This window comes from Tachyglossus aculeatus, chromosome 4, assembly GCF_015852505.1.
Source record: "Tachyglossus aculeatus isolate mTacAcu1 chromosome 4, mTacAcu1.pri, whole genome shotgun sequence".
In the NCBI taxonomy this organism is placed as follows: Eukaryota; Metazoa; Chordata; class Mammalia; order Monotremata; family Tachyglossidae; genus Tachyglossus; species Tachyglossus aculeatus.
In genome coordinates this window covers 79,538,749-79,555,031 of record NC_052069.1, presented here as the reverse complement: position 1 = coordinate 79,555,031, position 16,283 = coordinate 79,538,749, and the positions used below count along the sequence as shown (strand labels likewise).

At 47.3% G+C, this 16,283-nt stretch overlaps 1 protein-coding gene and 1 non-coding gene across 47 annotated transcripts in view; one reads left to right on the top strand and one right to left on the bottom strand.

Moving 5' to 3' along the window:
* RIMS2 (regulating synaptic membrane exocytosis 2) overlaps nucleotides 1–16,283 on the top strand; it is a 748,658-nt gene that overhangs the window by 702,838 nt on the left and 29,537 nt on the right. The window contains exon 1 of one of the 46 annotated variants that reach the window (XM_038744910.1): nucleotides 5,675–5,825. The exons of the other annotated variants lie outside the window; for them this stretch is intronic. Within the exon in view, the coding sequence (XP_038600838.1) occupies nucleotides 5,675–5,825 (151 nt within the window). Of the gene's footprint in view, nucleotides 1–5,674; nucleotides 5,826–16,283 lie in introns of those variants that run through there. 46 annotated transcript variants of the gene reach the window in all.
* Nucleotides 7,933–8,004, bottom strand: TRNAP-UGG. The gene has a single exon. It is a non-coding gene; the product is annotated as a tRNA-Pro (tRNA).

Below are 16,283 nucleotides of genomic sequence, written 5' to 3'. Positions count from 1 at the left end.
ATGAACCACAGTTTGTGTTAATTATACTTTTAGTAATTATCATGGTTCTCCCACTGCATAAATGACTTCCTAGGAATAATTTAGGCTCCTTTTTTTAAAAAAAAGACTCGTAAATTTAGCCCACAAAGATACCATTTAGTAAATCACTGCCGCACTAATTAGTGTATTAATTGGCATTCCAATGCCCTAACAGAGTAAATAGGTCCCCCAAAGGGCCTAATTTATCCCAATGGGAAATATGATATGGGTGCGAATTGCCTGTGGTACTTCTGATTGAAATACTGGCCCTGTGCTGGGATGCTCTTATCTGATCATCCTCCACCCAGTTGAAGGTGTTGATTTATGGCATGCTAATTGTTGGTTGGTTGGTTGGAATATCTTCCATTCACCCAAATTCTATTTCTCCTATTGCTGCTTGTCATTACAACCATTACAACTGGTGGGAAGAAACTTCAGGCCAGATCGTTTTATTTGCTGTAGCACACCACAGCAAACCTAACTGTGCCCCGGCCCTTCAGAAAGTATCCTGCTGGCCAGGGCATTCCCCTTTGTAACATCCAACCCCAAGAGCCGCCAGCCCTCTCAATCAATCAATCAATTGTATTTATTGAGCGCTTACTGTGTGCAGAGCACTGTACTAAGCGCTTGGGAAGTACAAGTTGGCAACATAACTCTCAGAGGTCAGAGAGGAGGTGAATGGGGGCTCTAGGAGGGGCAGTGTCAATGGAGGGGGACAGAGAGGTGACTGCTGGAGAGATGGGAACGGAGCTCACCAGAATATCCGACCTCCGTCTTCCCTGGCTCCTGCCCGTTGTTCTAGGACAGCGACTAATGAAGTGACCGAATGAGACTTGGATGAGATAGACAACAGCAAGACAGTATAGCCGTCTAACTGGTCATTTTGGAGGATTTTGACAATAATCCTGTACGGAATCACCCCCCTAAAGAGCAGTATGAGATGGGAGAATCTGGCCAACTAACTTGTATAGCCAGTATATCTCCTTTTCTAAATCATTCAATTCAGAAGCAAGATGTTTGACTACTTTGAAGCCAGCGATGAGGAGTTTTTGTTTGATGTGGAAATGGATGGGCCATCCCTGGGGTATTTTGAGGAGTGGGGAAACTGTGTGAACCTTCAATAGCTCAGCTGGTAGAGTGGAGGACTGTAGTGGTAAATCCTTAAACATCCTTAGGTCACTGGTTCGATTCAGGCTCGAAGGACTGTGTGCTTTAGAGAAGCAGTGTGGCTTAGTGGAAAGACCAGGGGCTTGGGAGTCAGAGGTCGTGGGTTCTAATCCTGGCTCTGCCACTTGTCAGCTGTGTGACTTTGGGCAAGTCACTTAACTTCTCTGTGCCTGTTACCTCATCTGTAAAATGGGAATTAAGATTGGGAGCCCCACATGGGACAACTTGATTACCTTATGTCTACCGCAACATTCAGAACAGTGCCTGGCACATAATAAGCACTTAACAGATACCGTCATCATCATAATCATCATGTCCTGAACGTTTTTGTAGAAAAATGATGCAGTCAGCAGAGTGAAGTATGGACTGGAGTGGGGAGAGAGGGGAAGCTGGGAGGTCAACAAGGAAGCTTGATGCAGTAATCAAGGCAGGGTAGGATGAGTGATCAGGTTAACATCAGTTTGGATGGAGAGGAAAGGGTGGATTTCAGCAACGCCGTGAAGGTGGTACTACAGGATTTAGTGATGGATTGAATATGTGGGTTGAATGAGGGAGAGGAGTTGAGGATAAGGCCAAGTTTACTGGCTTATGAGAAAGGAAGGATGGTGGTGCCATCTACAGTGATGGGAAAGTCAGGGAGCGGACAGAATTTGGGTGGGAAGATAAGGATAGAGAAATTCATTTCTTCAAGGTGTGTTTTCCATCTCAGTTTAATAAATGTGGTAGGAGAAAACATTAAGAAAGCAAATCAATTATCATAAACTGAACTGGGAGTTTCCTAATATCGTTTTAAGAAGATTCAGCTAACCTGAACTGATTGGAGGTGGGAATGTGGGAAGGAAGAAAATGGGTGAAAGAGAAAGAAGAAATAGGATGGTAGAATCAAACAATCTGGTAGTTATTGAGCACTGTACCAAGCACTTGGTAGAGTGCAATACTGTAGAGTAGGTAGAAATGATCCCTGCCCACGAGGAGTTTACAGACTAGTAGTTATATTCTTTGGGGGTTTCCTTAAAAAAAATTGGGAGGAAAATGAGGAGTGAAACAGGAAGCATTTCACATGCACTCGAGACGTTAGACCTGTCAACTCGAGACACTACTCAGTTTTCTCACTCCTGAGATGAGGGAAGAGGTGCAAAGCTTTGGTTTGGTGAAAATGGGGAGTAATATGTGTAAATTGTACTGATGGGCATGCATAGGGACTGTGTCTGATCTAAGTTATGTCTACCCCAGGATTGATGCATAGTTAAGTGCTATATAAATATAGTGATGATGATGTTAATAATAATAATAATAATAATAATGATTCACACAAAGTGAGGAGAATCAGTGGGCATGATACTTGAAAAGGTTGAAAATTGTCCTTAAATTGCTTCAGCTCGCATTATATATTGGCAAAATAAGGTTAAAAGTTACTTGTTTTGGAAAAAAGAGCTGAAGGATGTGATTTTAAAACACTGCATTTTCACATAGTGATGTTGACAGAGAAAAGAACAAGAGGAAATGAGCACATATTTAAATAAGTAGGACTTAAATTATGAATGAGCAAGAATGTTCTGTTCATAAGGATGGTTCAGTGCAGCAAAGACCCCCCCAAAGATGGCAGAATATGAAAGTGAGGATCAAGGACCCCAGAGTGGCAGTAGTTAAGTGGTGTCCAGGGTCCAGTTCCTAGACAGGAATGATGGCCTTGGGAGCCAGCCATGTAAAGTCCACGAGGGCAGGGATTTGTGTCTACTTCATAGTACTCTCTCGAATGCTTAGTACACCCCAGTCCTCTGCAGAGAATGTGTTAAATACCATTGATTGACTGATCTTCTGGCCTGTCAAAGTTGCTGCCTCTTGGGACAGACAGGAATGACTAACATCCATGACATATTTATGTCTTCTTCCCCCACAGGACTGTAAGCTTGTTGTATGTAGGCAGGGATCATGTCTACCAACTCTGTTGTTGTACTGTACTTGCCCAAGTGCTTAGCATAGTGCTCTGCATACAGTAAAAGCTCAAAAAATACCATTGATGGTGATAGTGATAAATTAAACCAGATACCCTCCCGAAGCATCTTCTACCTAAAAGTTATTGTGATTCAATGAAATCATGGAATCATTTTTTTTTTTTAAAGGAAACCTCCGAAGAATATAACGACTAGTCTGTAGGCTCCTTGTGGGCAGGAATCATTTCTACCTACTCTAGGGTATTGCAGTCTCCCATGTGCTTAGTGTACAGTGTTCAGTAACTACCAGATTGTTGGATTCTACCATCCATGATTTCCATGATGCCTTGAAGCAGCGTAGCTTAGTGGAAAGAGCACGGGCTTTGGAGTCGGAGGTCATGGGTTCAAATCCTGGCTCTGCCACTTGTCCTCTGTGTGACTTCAGGCAAGTCACTTAACTTCTCTGTGCCTCAGTTACCTCATCTGTAAAATGGGGATTAGACTGTGAGCCCCACGTGGAACAATCTGATCACCTTGTAACCTACCCAGCGCTTAGAACAGTGCTTTGCACATAGTAAGTGCTTAATAAATGCCATTATTATTGTTATTATTATTGAAAATTTTAATCTAAAAAATTATATATGATAAATCCAATTTACATTGATGCTTTGTTTTTGATCCTGAAGCCAGATTAGTTACTTCTGGCCACCTTTTTTTTATTAATCTGAATCTTCATAATCTGAAATTATCGCTGAAATTCTCGTCCTTGCTTTGGTGAATGCCAAAGTGATTTTCTAAACAAACAGAAAAACCCCAACAGTTTATATCCCATTGACCACCATTCCCGATCCCAAGAGTTATGAATGAACCCGAATTGCCAGTGGACTACACTGAAAACATTTAGGTGCTTGTTTCAAAAACTGCTGCTCTTTTAGGTGACAGATGTCTTCTAAACTTTGCTCCGTGTTTCTTTTCCATGCCACTCACTTAATCCCACTTAGATGCCACTTAAGTAACGGAGATGATTGTAGAAAATCGGGTTATTGGGGGATCTTCACTGTTGGAAGAGTGCGGTCCTTTTGCCGTTTGATGTTGTCAATATTTGCCTCCCATCTGTGGTTTGGGTAGTTGGGCATGTGAATGGCACATGACACCGAGTCCAGCTGGCCCAGCTCCCTCCGGTCGCCTTTGCGGCGACCCAAAGCCCGGCACTGATAGGCTGTTGGGTCTGAGATGCGTGAGTCGGTGCGGCTCGTCATCTCGAACCGGTTAAAGCAAAGAAGGAGGTGGGAGAGAGAAAGAGAGACAGACACAGAGAACGGAAGCCACTTGGCGGAGGCGGAGAGTTCGGGCCGGGGAAGTGGAGCCGCTGCTGCTGCTCCGGCTGCCCCTTCCCCAGAGGCTGCCCCTTCCCCAGAGGCTGCCCCTTCCCCAGAGGCTGCCCCTTCCGTAGCCCCTTCCCCAGCGACTGCCCTTTCCCCAGCGACTGCCCCTTCCCTAGCGGCTGCCCCTATCCCAGCGGCTGTCCCTTCCGTAGCCCCTTCTCCAGCACTGCCCCTTCCCCAAGCGACTGCCCCCTCCCCAGAGACTGCCCCCCCAGAGACTGCCCCCTCCCCAGCGTCTGTCCCTTCCTCAGCCCCTTCCCCAGCTCTGCCCCCTCTCCAACGACTGCCCCTTCCCCAGCACTGCCCCTCCCCAGAGACTGCCCCTTCCCCAGCGACTGTCCCTTCCTTAGCCCCTTCCCCAGCTCTGCCCCCTCCCCAGCGACTGCCCCTTCCCCAGCACTGCCCCTTCCCTAGAGGCTGTCCCTTCCCTAGCGGCTGTCCCTTTCGTAGCCCCTTCCCCAGTTCTTCCCCCTCCCCAACCGACTGCCCCCTTCCCCAGAGACTGCCCCTTCCCCAGCTCTGCCCCCTTTCCAGCTCTGCCCCCTCCCCAGCGACTGCCCCTTCCCTAGAGGCTGTCCCTTCCCTAGCGGCTGTCCCTTTCGTAGCCCCTTCCCCAGTTCTTCCCCCTCCCCAAGCGACTGCCCCCTTCCCCAGAGACTGCCCCTTCCCCAGCTCTGCCCCCTTTCCAGCTCTGCCCCCTCCCCAGCGACTGCCCCTTCCCTAGAGGCTGTCCCTTCCCGAGCGGCTGTCCCTTCCCTAGCCCCTTCCCCAGCTCTTCCCCCTCCTCAAGCGACTGCCCCCTTCCCCAGCTCTGCCCCTTCCCAAGCGGCTGCCCCTTCCCTAGAGTCTGTCCCTTCCTTAGCGGCTGTCCCTTTCCTAGCCCCTTCCCCAGCTCTTCCCCCTCCCCAAGCGACTGCCCCCTTCCCCAGCGACTGCCCCTTCCCTAGCGCCTTCCTTCCCCATCCCCTTTCTCCCGGTCCCGCGGTGCCCCCTTCCCCGTAGGGGCCCGGGGCGGTCCGCTGCCCCATCCTCTGCCCCGTCCGCCTCGGGCCGGGCCAGCCTCGTGTCCTCGGGGCCGGTCCCTGTCCCCGGTCCGTCCTCCGCCGGCCCGCGGGAGCCGCCAAGACGCCGCGGATCCTGTACCGCGCCAAGGGCGGCGGGGCGGCGCGGATGGGCCGGCAGGGGCCGGGGGGCTCCGGGGGAGGGGGCTCCGGGGCCCGGCCCATGCAGCGCTCCCAGAGCCGCAGCAGCCTGTCCGCCTCCTTCGAGGCCCTGGCCGGCTACTTCCCCTGCATCAACTCGCTGGACGAAGAGGCGGGAGGTGAGCAAACGGGGCGGGGGGACCCGCCCGGGGAAGGGACCCGAGGCCCCGGCGCCCCAGGAGCTGGGAGGGGGGCGGCCCACCCCGAGCCACCGAGCTCGGAGGGGCCGGGGAATGTGCCCGTTCTTTGCCGGGTCAATCAACCAATCAATCAATCAATCGCATTTATTGAGCGCTTACGGTGTGCAGAGCACTGGCCTAAGCGCTTGGGAAGCACAAGTTGGCAACATATAGAGAAGCAGCGTGGCTCAGTGGAAAGAGCCCGGGCTTTGGAGTCAGTGGTCGTGGGTTCAAATCCCAGCTCCGCCAATTGTCAGCTGTGTGACCTTGGGCAAGTCACTTCACTTCTCTGGGCCTCAGTTCCCTCATCTCTAAAATGGGGGTTGACTGTGAGCCCCCCCGTGGAACAAGCTGATCACCTTGTATCCCCCCCAGCGCTTAGAACAGTGCTTTGCACATAGTAAGCGCTTAATAAATGCCATCATTATTGTTATTATTATTATATAGAGACAGTCCCTACCCAACAGTAGGCTCACAGTCTAAAAGGGGGAGTCTAAAAGGGGGCGTCCTACTCTCCCGAGGGCTTACCACAGCGCTCTGCACCCAGGAAGCGCTCAGTAAATAGGACCGGAGCCCCTCTAGACTGGGATCTCGTCGGGGCCTGGGAATGAGTCCATTGATTGCTGGATCCTACCCCCCCCCCCGAGCGCTTAGTACAGCGCTCTGCACCCAGGAAGTGCTCAGTAAATAGGACCGGAGCCCCTCTAGACTGGGAACTCGTCGGTGCCAGGGAATGAGTCCGTTGATTGCTGGATCCTACTCTCCCGAGCGCTTACCACAGAGCTCTGCACCCAGGAAGCGCTCAGTAAGTAGGACTGGAGCCCCTCTAGACTGGGAGCTGGTCGGGGCCTGGGAATGAGTCTGTTGATTGTTGGATCCTACCCGCCCGAGCGCTTAATACAGCGCTCTGCACCCATGAAGCTCTCAGTAAATGGGACTGGAGCCCCTCTAGATTGGGATCCTGTTGGAGGCACGGAACGTGTCTGTTGACTGATGGGTCCTACTCTCCCAAGCGCTTACCACAGTGCTCCGCACCCAGGAAGTGCTCAGTAAGTAGGACTGGAGCCCCTCTAGATTGGGAGCTGGTCGGGGCCTGGGAATGAGTCCGTTGATTGTTGGATCCTACCCCCCCTCCCGAGCGCTTAGTATAGTGCTCTGCACCCAGGAAGCACTCAGTAAATAGGACTGGAGCCCCTCTAGATTGGGATCCCATTGGAGGCACGGAACCTGTCCGTTGATTGATGGGTCCTATCTCCTGAGCGCTTACCACAGTGCTCTGCACCCAGGAAGTGCTCAGTAAGTAGGACTGGAGCCCCTCTAGACTGGAAGCTCATCAGGGCCTGGGAATGAGTCCGTTGATTATTGGATCACACTCTCCCGAGTGCTTAGTACAGTGCTCTACACCCAGGAAGCGCTCAGTAAATAGGACTGGAGCCCCTCTAGACTGGGATCCCGTTGGAGGCACGGAACGTGTCCGTTGACTGATGGGTCCTACTCTCCCAAGCACTCACCACAGCGCTCCACACCCAGGAAGCGCTCAGTAAGTAGGACTGGAGCCCCTCTAGACTGGGAGCTCGTCAGAGGCAGGGAATGAGTCCATTGATTGTTGGATCCCACTCTCCCAAGCGCTTACTACAGTGCTCTGCACATAGGAAGTGCTCAGTAAGTAGGACTGGAGCCCCTCTAGACTGGGAGCTCGTCGGGGCCAGGGAATGAGTCCTTTGATTATTGGATACTCTCTTCCCGAGCGCTTAGTCCAGCACTCCACGCCCAGGAAGTGCTCATTCGTTCATTCATTCGTTCATTCATTCATTCATTCAATCGTATTTATTGAGTGCATACTGTATGCAGAGCACTGTACTAAGCGCTTGAGAAGTACAAGTTGGCAACATATAGAGACATTTCCTACCCAACAGCGGGCTCACAGTCTAGAATGGGGAGACAGACAACAAAACAAAACATATTAACAGATAAAATAAATAGAATATGTAAATATGTACAAGTAAAATAGAGTAATAAATCTGTACAAACATATATAAAATACTTGAGGTCCCACCGAGATTTGAACTCATATCGCTGGATTCCAAGTCCAGAGTGCTAACCATTACACCATGGAACCCTAGTGGTAAAGTGCTCAGTGAATAGGACTGGAGCCCCTCTAGACTGGGAGCTCGTCACGGCCAGGGAATGAGTCTGTTGATAATAATGGTAATAATAATAATGATGGCATTTATTAAGCACTTACTATCTGCAAAGCACTGTTCTAAGCGCTGGGGAGGTTACATGATGATCAGGTTGTCCCACGGAGGGCTCACAATCTTAATCCCCATTTTATAGATGAAGGAACTGAGGGCCAGAGAAGTGAAGTGACTTGCCCAAAGTCACACAGCTGACAATTGGCAGAGCCTGAATTTAAACCCACGACCTCTGACTCCAAAGCCCGGGCTATTTCCACTGAGCCACGCTGCTTCTTTTATTGATTGTTGATTGTTGGATCCTACTCTCCCGAGCATTTAGTACTGCACTCTGCACCCAGGAAGCACTCAGTAAGTAAGACTGGAGCCCCTCTAGACTGGGAGCTAGTCAGGCCAGGGATTGAATCCCTTGATTGTTGGATCCTACTCTCCCGAGCGCTTACTACAACGCCCTGCACATAAGAAGTGCTCAGTAAGTAGGACTGGAGCCCCTTTAGATTGGGATCCCGTTGGAGGCACGGAACGTGTTCATTGACTGATGGATTCTACTTTCCCAAGTGCTTACCACAGCGCTTCGCACCCAGGAAGTGCACAGTAAATAGGACACTCTCTAGACTGGGAGCTCATTGGAGGCAGGGAACATGTCCGTTGATTCCTGGATCCTACTCTCCTGAGCACTTAGTACAGCACCCTGCACTCAGGAAGTGCTCAGTAACTAGGACTGGAGCCCCTCTAGACTGGGAGGTCATCGAGGCCAGGGAATGAGTACGTTGATTGCCGGATCCTACTCTCCCAAGTGTTTACTACAGTGCTCTGCACCCAGGAAGCACTGAGTAAATAGAACTGGAGCCCCTCTAGACTGGGAACTCTTTGGGACCAGGGAATGAGTCCGTTAATAACAATAACAATAAAAATGATATTTGTTATGCGCTTACTATGTGCCAAGCACTGTTCTAAGAATCAGATTGTTGGATCCTACTCTCCTGTGCACTTAGTACAGAGCTCTGCACATAAGAAGCGCTCAGTAAATAGGACTCGAGCCCCTCTAGACTGGGAACTCATTGGAGGCAGGGAACGTGTCTGTTGGATTGATAGATTCTACCCTCCCGAGCGCTTATCACAGCTCTCTGCACCCAGGAAGCACTCAGTAAGTATGACGGTAGCCCCTCTAGACTGGGAGCTCGTCGGGACCAGGGAATGAGTCCATTGATTGCTGGATTCTACTCTCCCGAGTGCTTAGTACAGCACTCTGCACATAGGAAGTGCTTAACAAATAGGTCTGAGCCCCTCTAGATTGGGAGCTCATTGGAGGCAGGGAACATGTCCATTGATTGCTGGATCCTACTATCCAGAGTGTTTACTACAGCACTCTGCACCCAGGAAGCACTAAGTAAATAGCACTGGAGGCCCTCTAGACTGGGAGTTAGTCGGGGCCAGGGAATGAGTCCATTAATAATAATAATAAAAGTATTTGTTATGCACTTACTATGTGCCAAGCACTGTTCTAAGCATCAGATTGTTGGATCCTACTCTCCTCCCGAGTGCTTAGTACAGCACTCTGTACCCAGGAAGCGCTCAGTAAGTAGGACTGGAGCCCCTCTAGATTGGGAGCTCATCGGGGCCAGGGAATGAGTCCGTTGATTGTTGGATCCTATTCTCCTGAGCGCTTACTACAGTGCTCTGCATGTAGGAAGTGCTCAGTAAATAGGACTGGAGCCCCTCTAGACTGGGATCTCGTTGGAGGCAGGGAATGAGTCCATTGATTGCCGGATCCTACTCTCCCAAGTGCTTACTACAGTGCTCTGCACCCAGGAAGTGCTCAATAAGTAGGACTGGAGCCCCTCTAGATTGGGAACTTGCCGGGGCCAGGGAATGAGTCCATTAATAATAATAATAATTAATGGTTTTTGTTACATGCTTACCATGTGCCAAGCACTGTTGTAAGCATCAGATTGTTGGATCCTACTCTCCCGAGCACTTAGTACAGCGCTCTGCACCCAGGAAGTGCTCAGAAAATAGGACTGGAGCCCTTCTAGACTGGGAACTTGTCAGGGCCAGGGAATGAGTCTGTTAATAAAAATAATAATAATAATCGTATTTGTTAGGTGCTTACTATGTGCTAAGCACTGTTCTAAACATCAGATTGTTGGATCCTACACTCCTGAGTGCTTAGTACAGAGCTCTGCACATAGTAAGAGTTCAATAAATACGACTTGAGCCCCTCTAGACTGGAAGCTCATTGAGGGCAGGGATGGTCACTCTCTACTGTACTTTCCTAAGCGCTTAGTACAGTGCTCTGCAAACAGTAAGCACGCAGTGAATACAGTTGAATGAGTGAATGAACAATGGAATGATCAAGGGAACCTTAGAAGTTGTGTGTGAACAAACGCATCCCTTTCAACTGCAAGCTCGTTGTGGCAGGGAATTCATTCATTCAATCGTATTTATTGAGTGCTTACTGTGTGCAGAGCACTGTACTATGTGCTTGGAAGGTACTATACAGCAAGAGAGACAATCCTGTGACTGCTTATTGTGATAGCGTCCTCTCCCATTTGCTTAATACAGTACAGTACAGAGAAGCAGCACGGCGTAGTGGGCCTGGGAGACAGAAGGTCATGAGTTCTAATCCCAGCTCTGCCCCTTGTCTGCTGTGTGATCTTGAACAATCACTTCCCTTCTCTGGACCTCAGTTATCTCATCTGTAAAATGGGGATTGAGACCGTGAGCCCCACATGGGACAGGAGACTGTGTCCAACCAATTTGCTTATATCCACCCCAATGCTTAGTACAGTGCCTGGCACAAAGTAAGTGCTTAACAAATACTATAATTATTATTATTATTGTTACAGTGCTCAGCACACAGTCAACACAGTAAATATGACTAAATGATTGAGGGAGCCATAGACACCGAGTTTTAGCAAGCTCGTTCCTCTAGACTGTAAGCTCATTGTGGCAGGGAATGTGTCTGTTTATAGTGATAGTGTACTCTCCCAAGCATGTAGTAGTTTTGTTTTGTTGTCTGTCTCCCCCTTCTAGACTGTGAGCCGGTTGTTGGGAAGGGATTGTCTCTATCTGTTGCTGAACTGTACATTCCAAGAGCTTAGTACAGTACTCTGTGCATAGTAAGTGCTCAATAAATACAAGTGAATGAATAGATATGAGTAAATGGATGAATGAATGAAGAAGAGGGGCTCCAGGGTGAGAGCCAGCTGGTGGCTCATCCCATGGCTACCTGGATACGCTCCCTTGCACATCTCTGGGCCAGAAAGAAAGTTCTTGGGCCCAGTCCCTTCAGCTGACCCCTTCCCTGCCAGAGAGCTCCAGAGACTGATCTCTAGCCCGGAACCCTGGGCCAGTAGCCTGGTCCCCAGTGGCATTCACCGGGTCCTAAGACTGGGACGCAGTGAGCAGCGTTTTGTAACGAGAGGGGTGAGGGCTGGTAGGCGCATCACTAAGTGGGTCGTGGAAAGTTCAGACTTGTGCGATAGAATATCGTCCCTTTAGATTTAATAGAAATACAGCAGCTATTTGAAAATCAGCATAATTAAGCTAGAGGCTGGTTGAGGATGCTTTACCCAGTTAAACTTGTTCGGTCACTTTTGCTATGTTTTACTTTCGAAGTAGGGGCAAGTCTCCAGCCAGTAAAGTGAACCAGTCATTTGAGCTCATTTGTGCTACACCAATATACACATGTATTGGGTGCTTGCAAATCTGCATATAGTTGTGTGTCAATAACGTGACTTATGTAGCCCAAGCGCTTAGTACAGTGCTCTGCACACAGTAAGCACCCAATAAATACGATTGAATGAATCAATTATTCCAAATAACCATATTGTCAGATGGTTTGTTGTGGTTCTTACAGTAGGGTACAATGCATTGTGAATCAGAAGAGCGCTTAGATTTAGCAGGTAGCCTTTGCTAAGTGTAGTTCAAACAAAGTATTTTTCTAATCACTTTTGGTTTTTGACAAGACTACCTTTTGTGGTCAGGCAGGACTGGGTATGGGTTTTGGTCACCACCGTCACTGAAAAGGCTGTAACTAGAATGACAATATTTATATAATAGGAAAGGGGAGCAGAACATATTGTCCTTTTGGAACCTTTGTGGAAACACTGAAGAAAAAATGCAATCAAGTATAATTCCCCCAAAAATGCAGCTTAAGTCTTTCCAGACCTGAGGAATCTCAAACAATGATTTTAGTTTTTTCTTTTCTTTTCAAAATGGAATGAGAGGACAGAAGGACCATCAGTCATCCTAGCAGTTACTAAAGTTTTTTAGGGACACTCCCCAGAAAAATGAAAGCCCTGTTCAACACATCTCTCATGAATGAAGGCTGTTTATTGTGCAGGTAAATTGAGAAGGAATGAAATAGAGCAATAAAATTAAAAGATTGTAGTAAGGTTCCTAATTAACATAATCTTAAAGAAAGATTTTCCATATCTTAACAAGCTATATGTGTTATGAATTTAACTTGAGCCAGTATAGAAATCTCAAGCTTTGGAAAATTCATGGTTTGGTTTGCTGTCTCTCCTCCTCATCCAACCACATCCCCACTTCTCCAAATCCTCTCAAAAGGGGCAAGAATGTTGTTTTAATATTTTAATATTTGACAGACTAGGCCAGGTCAAAAATATTATAATTTGTACTTTTCTGGCTCAGTCATATCGACTACTTTCCCTTTACTAACATTCACTAGAGCTCTCTGAGTGGGAGAATGGAGGACCTATAGAGTAATCACTACCAAACTGTATACAAAATTCAGAGAAAAGCTTTAAAAATGTTTCCATGACCCTGTGATTACTAAACATGTTGAAGGTGCTTTAAAAATGTCAGAGAAAAGGTGCAAACAGTACATTTTACTCCGTGGTTGAGCAAAAATAACTACAGAATCCTTGAAGCAGCTTGGCCTGGTGGATAAAGCAAGTACCTGCATCCTGACCCTGGCTCTTTCGCTTGTCTGGTGTGTGACCTTGGGGAAGTCACTTAAGTTCTCTGTGCCTCTTTCCTCAACCACAAAATGGGGATCCAATACCTTACCTGTTCTCTCTCCTACTTGGACTGTGAGCCCCATGTGGGATAGGGACTGTATCTGGCCTGATTAACTTGTATCGACCCCAGTGCTTAGAACAGTGCTTAGACATTCATTCATTCATTCATATTTATTGAGCACTTACTAAGTGCTCACTAAGTGCTTGGGAGGCCTTCCCAGACTGAGCCCCCTCCTTCCTCTTCCCCTCCTCCCCCTCCCCATCCCCCCCGCCTTACCTCCTTCCCCTCCCCACAGCACCTGTATGTATGTATATATGTTTGTACATATTTATTACTCTGTTTTACTTGTAGATATTTATTCTATTTATTTTATTTTGTTAATATGTTTTGTTTTGTTGTCTGTCTCCCCCTTCTAGTCCGTGAGCCCGCTGTTGGGTAGGGACTGTCTCTATATGTTGCCAACTTGTATTCCCAAGTGCTTAGTACAGTGCTCTGCACACAGTAAGTGCTCAATAAATATGATTGAATGAATGAATTAATGACAACACATAAAGACGGTCCCTACCCAAAAATGGGCTCACAGTCTAGAAGGGAAAGACAGGCAACAAAACATGTAGACAGGTGTCAAAGTCGTCAGAATAAATAAAATTAAAGCTATATCCACATCATTAACTAAAGAAATAGAATAGTAAATATGTACAAGTAAAATAAATAGAGTTAATAAATCTGTACAAATATATACAGAAGTGCTGTGGGGAGGGGAAGGAGGTAAGGCTCGGGGGGGTGTTGAGGAAAAAGGGAGCTTAGTCTTGGAAGGCCTCTTGGAGGAGGTGAGCCCTCAGTAGGGCTTTGAAGGGAGGAAGAGAGCTAGCTAGCTTGGTGGATGTGTGGAGGGAGGGCATTCCAGGCCAGGGGAAGGACATGGGCCGGGGGTCGACAGCGGGACAGGCAAGAGCGAGGTACAGTGAGAAGGTTAGTGGCAGAGGAGCAGAGGGTGCAGGCTGGGCTGTAGAAGGAAAGAAGGGAGGTGAGGTAGGAGGGGGCGAGGTGATGGAGAGCCTTGAAGCCGAGAGTGAGGAGTTTTTGCTTGATGCGTAGGTTGACAGGCAGCCAGTGGAGATTTTTGAGGAGGGAAGTAACATACTCAGAGCGTTTCTGCACAAAGATTATCTGGGCAGCAGAGTGAAGTCTCTTCTAGACTGTGAGCCTGCTGTTGGGTAGGGACCGTCTCTATATGTTGCCAACTTCTACTTCCCAAGCGCTTAGTACAGTGCTCTGCACAAAGTAAGCTCTCAATAAATACGACTGAATGTAGACTGAAGTGGGGAGAGACAGGAGGATGGGAGATCAGAGAGGAGGCTGATGCAGTAATCCAGTTGGGAGACACACAGTAAGTGCTTAACAAGTACAAAAAAAAATGCCAATATGCTTGCGAATTTCGGGCAGATAGCACAACATCTATTGCTTGCTGTGAAGACTAAAACTGCTTGTCTTTGACAGTCAGAATGACATTTCGTATGATAATAATAATGTTGGTATTTGTTAAGTGCTTACTGTGTGCCAAGCACTGTTCTAAGCACTGGGGGAGATACAAAGTCATCAGATTGTCCTATGTGGGGCTCCTAGTCTTCATCCCCATTTTACAGATGAGGGAACTGAGGCCCAGAGAAGTGAAGTGACTCACCCAAAGTCACACAGCTGACAAGTGGCAGAGCTGGGATTAGAATCCACGACCTCTGACTCCCAAGACCGGGCTCTTTCCACTGAGCCATGCTGCTTATGCTTATGCAATTTGAAGAAATAAATATTGAACAAGAGAGTATTGCTGTTCTTAGCCAGCCACCAGGAGATTTCCCCAGCATCAAAAGATCTTAATTATGAAGAAAACTACATCTTTGATTACATTTTGATGGTACATTGCCAAATACATGAGCTTTCATCTGAACAAAAGCTAGTGTTTGCAACAAATCCACGATAGCACTTGCAGAGTAGACACCTGGATGTGTGTGACATCACACACAATATGCAGGGCCCGCATCAGGGTGGGATGTCATCTCCACCTTTTTCATTCATTCAGTCATATTTATTGAGCATTTCCTATATGCAGACTAAGCGCTTGAGAGAGTATAACTCAACAATAAACCGACACATTCCCTGCCCACAACGAGCTTACAGTCTAGAATATGAGCTTTGTACCCTTCTGAGACCAACTGAACATAGAGTTTTTTGTCTTCAGGTCGGGCCCCTAACGCCTTCTGTTTAACCCAGAGCCTCCCAAATCCCTATTAACAGGGGTGCCTCTTCAAAAGGAACCCTGAGGTATAAGGATACTGGATGCTTTAAATAAGAACCAGACATAAAGGCCCTTAGTGCTCTTTGTCAGAACCACATAAGGGACAGGGCAATTGACAACTGGATGAATTGCCACTGTAAATCTGAATTTAATGATTAAATTTGTAAGTAGCAAAAGAGACATCAGCAAAAAGGGGGAAATGTCATATCTCAACTAAGGAGTGGGAGCTGTTGAAAACTGTTGGAAAGATCAGAATCCCATTTCTTCTTGATCTTTTCTGCCCACTTGATTTTCTGTTGTGACACTTGAGAAAATGGAGTCAAATGCACTTGTATATGAAATAAGGTTTGATGTGTTTGTTCCAATTGCTATTCCTTGAGAAAATCCTAAAAAAGTGATATTGATCATTTTACCATCAGGCTGTTTTAAAAATGGGACCCATAAGCACTTCTATTATGTGTTTCTTCTTCAAGTTAGAATTTTGTTTGGTAATCCCATGGAGAAGGAAGTGTCTCCATTTTCCCAAATTAGGTGTTGGGTAGTCAGGCTTTGTAGAGGATTTTAGGCAGCCTTCCCTGAATAATTTCATAATACTCCAGTCACATCCACATCCACTGAACAGCCAGTCATTCAGTTATTCATTCATTCATTCAATCGTATTTATTGAGTACTTATTGTGTGCAGAGCACTGTACTAAGCGCTTGGGAAGTACAAGTCAGCACCATATATAGATGGTCCCTCCCCAACAACGGGCTCACAGTCTAGAAGGGGGAGACAGACCACAAAACGAAACAGGTAGACAGGTGTCAAAACTGTCAGAATAAATAGAATTATAGCTATATGCACATCATTAATAAAATTAATAGAGTAGCAAATATGTATAAGTAAAATCAATAAAATAATAAATAGGTACAGTAGAAT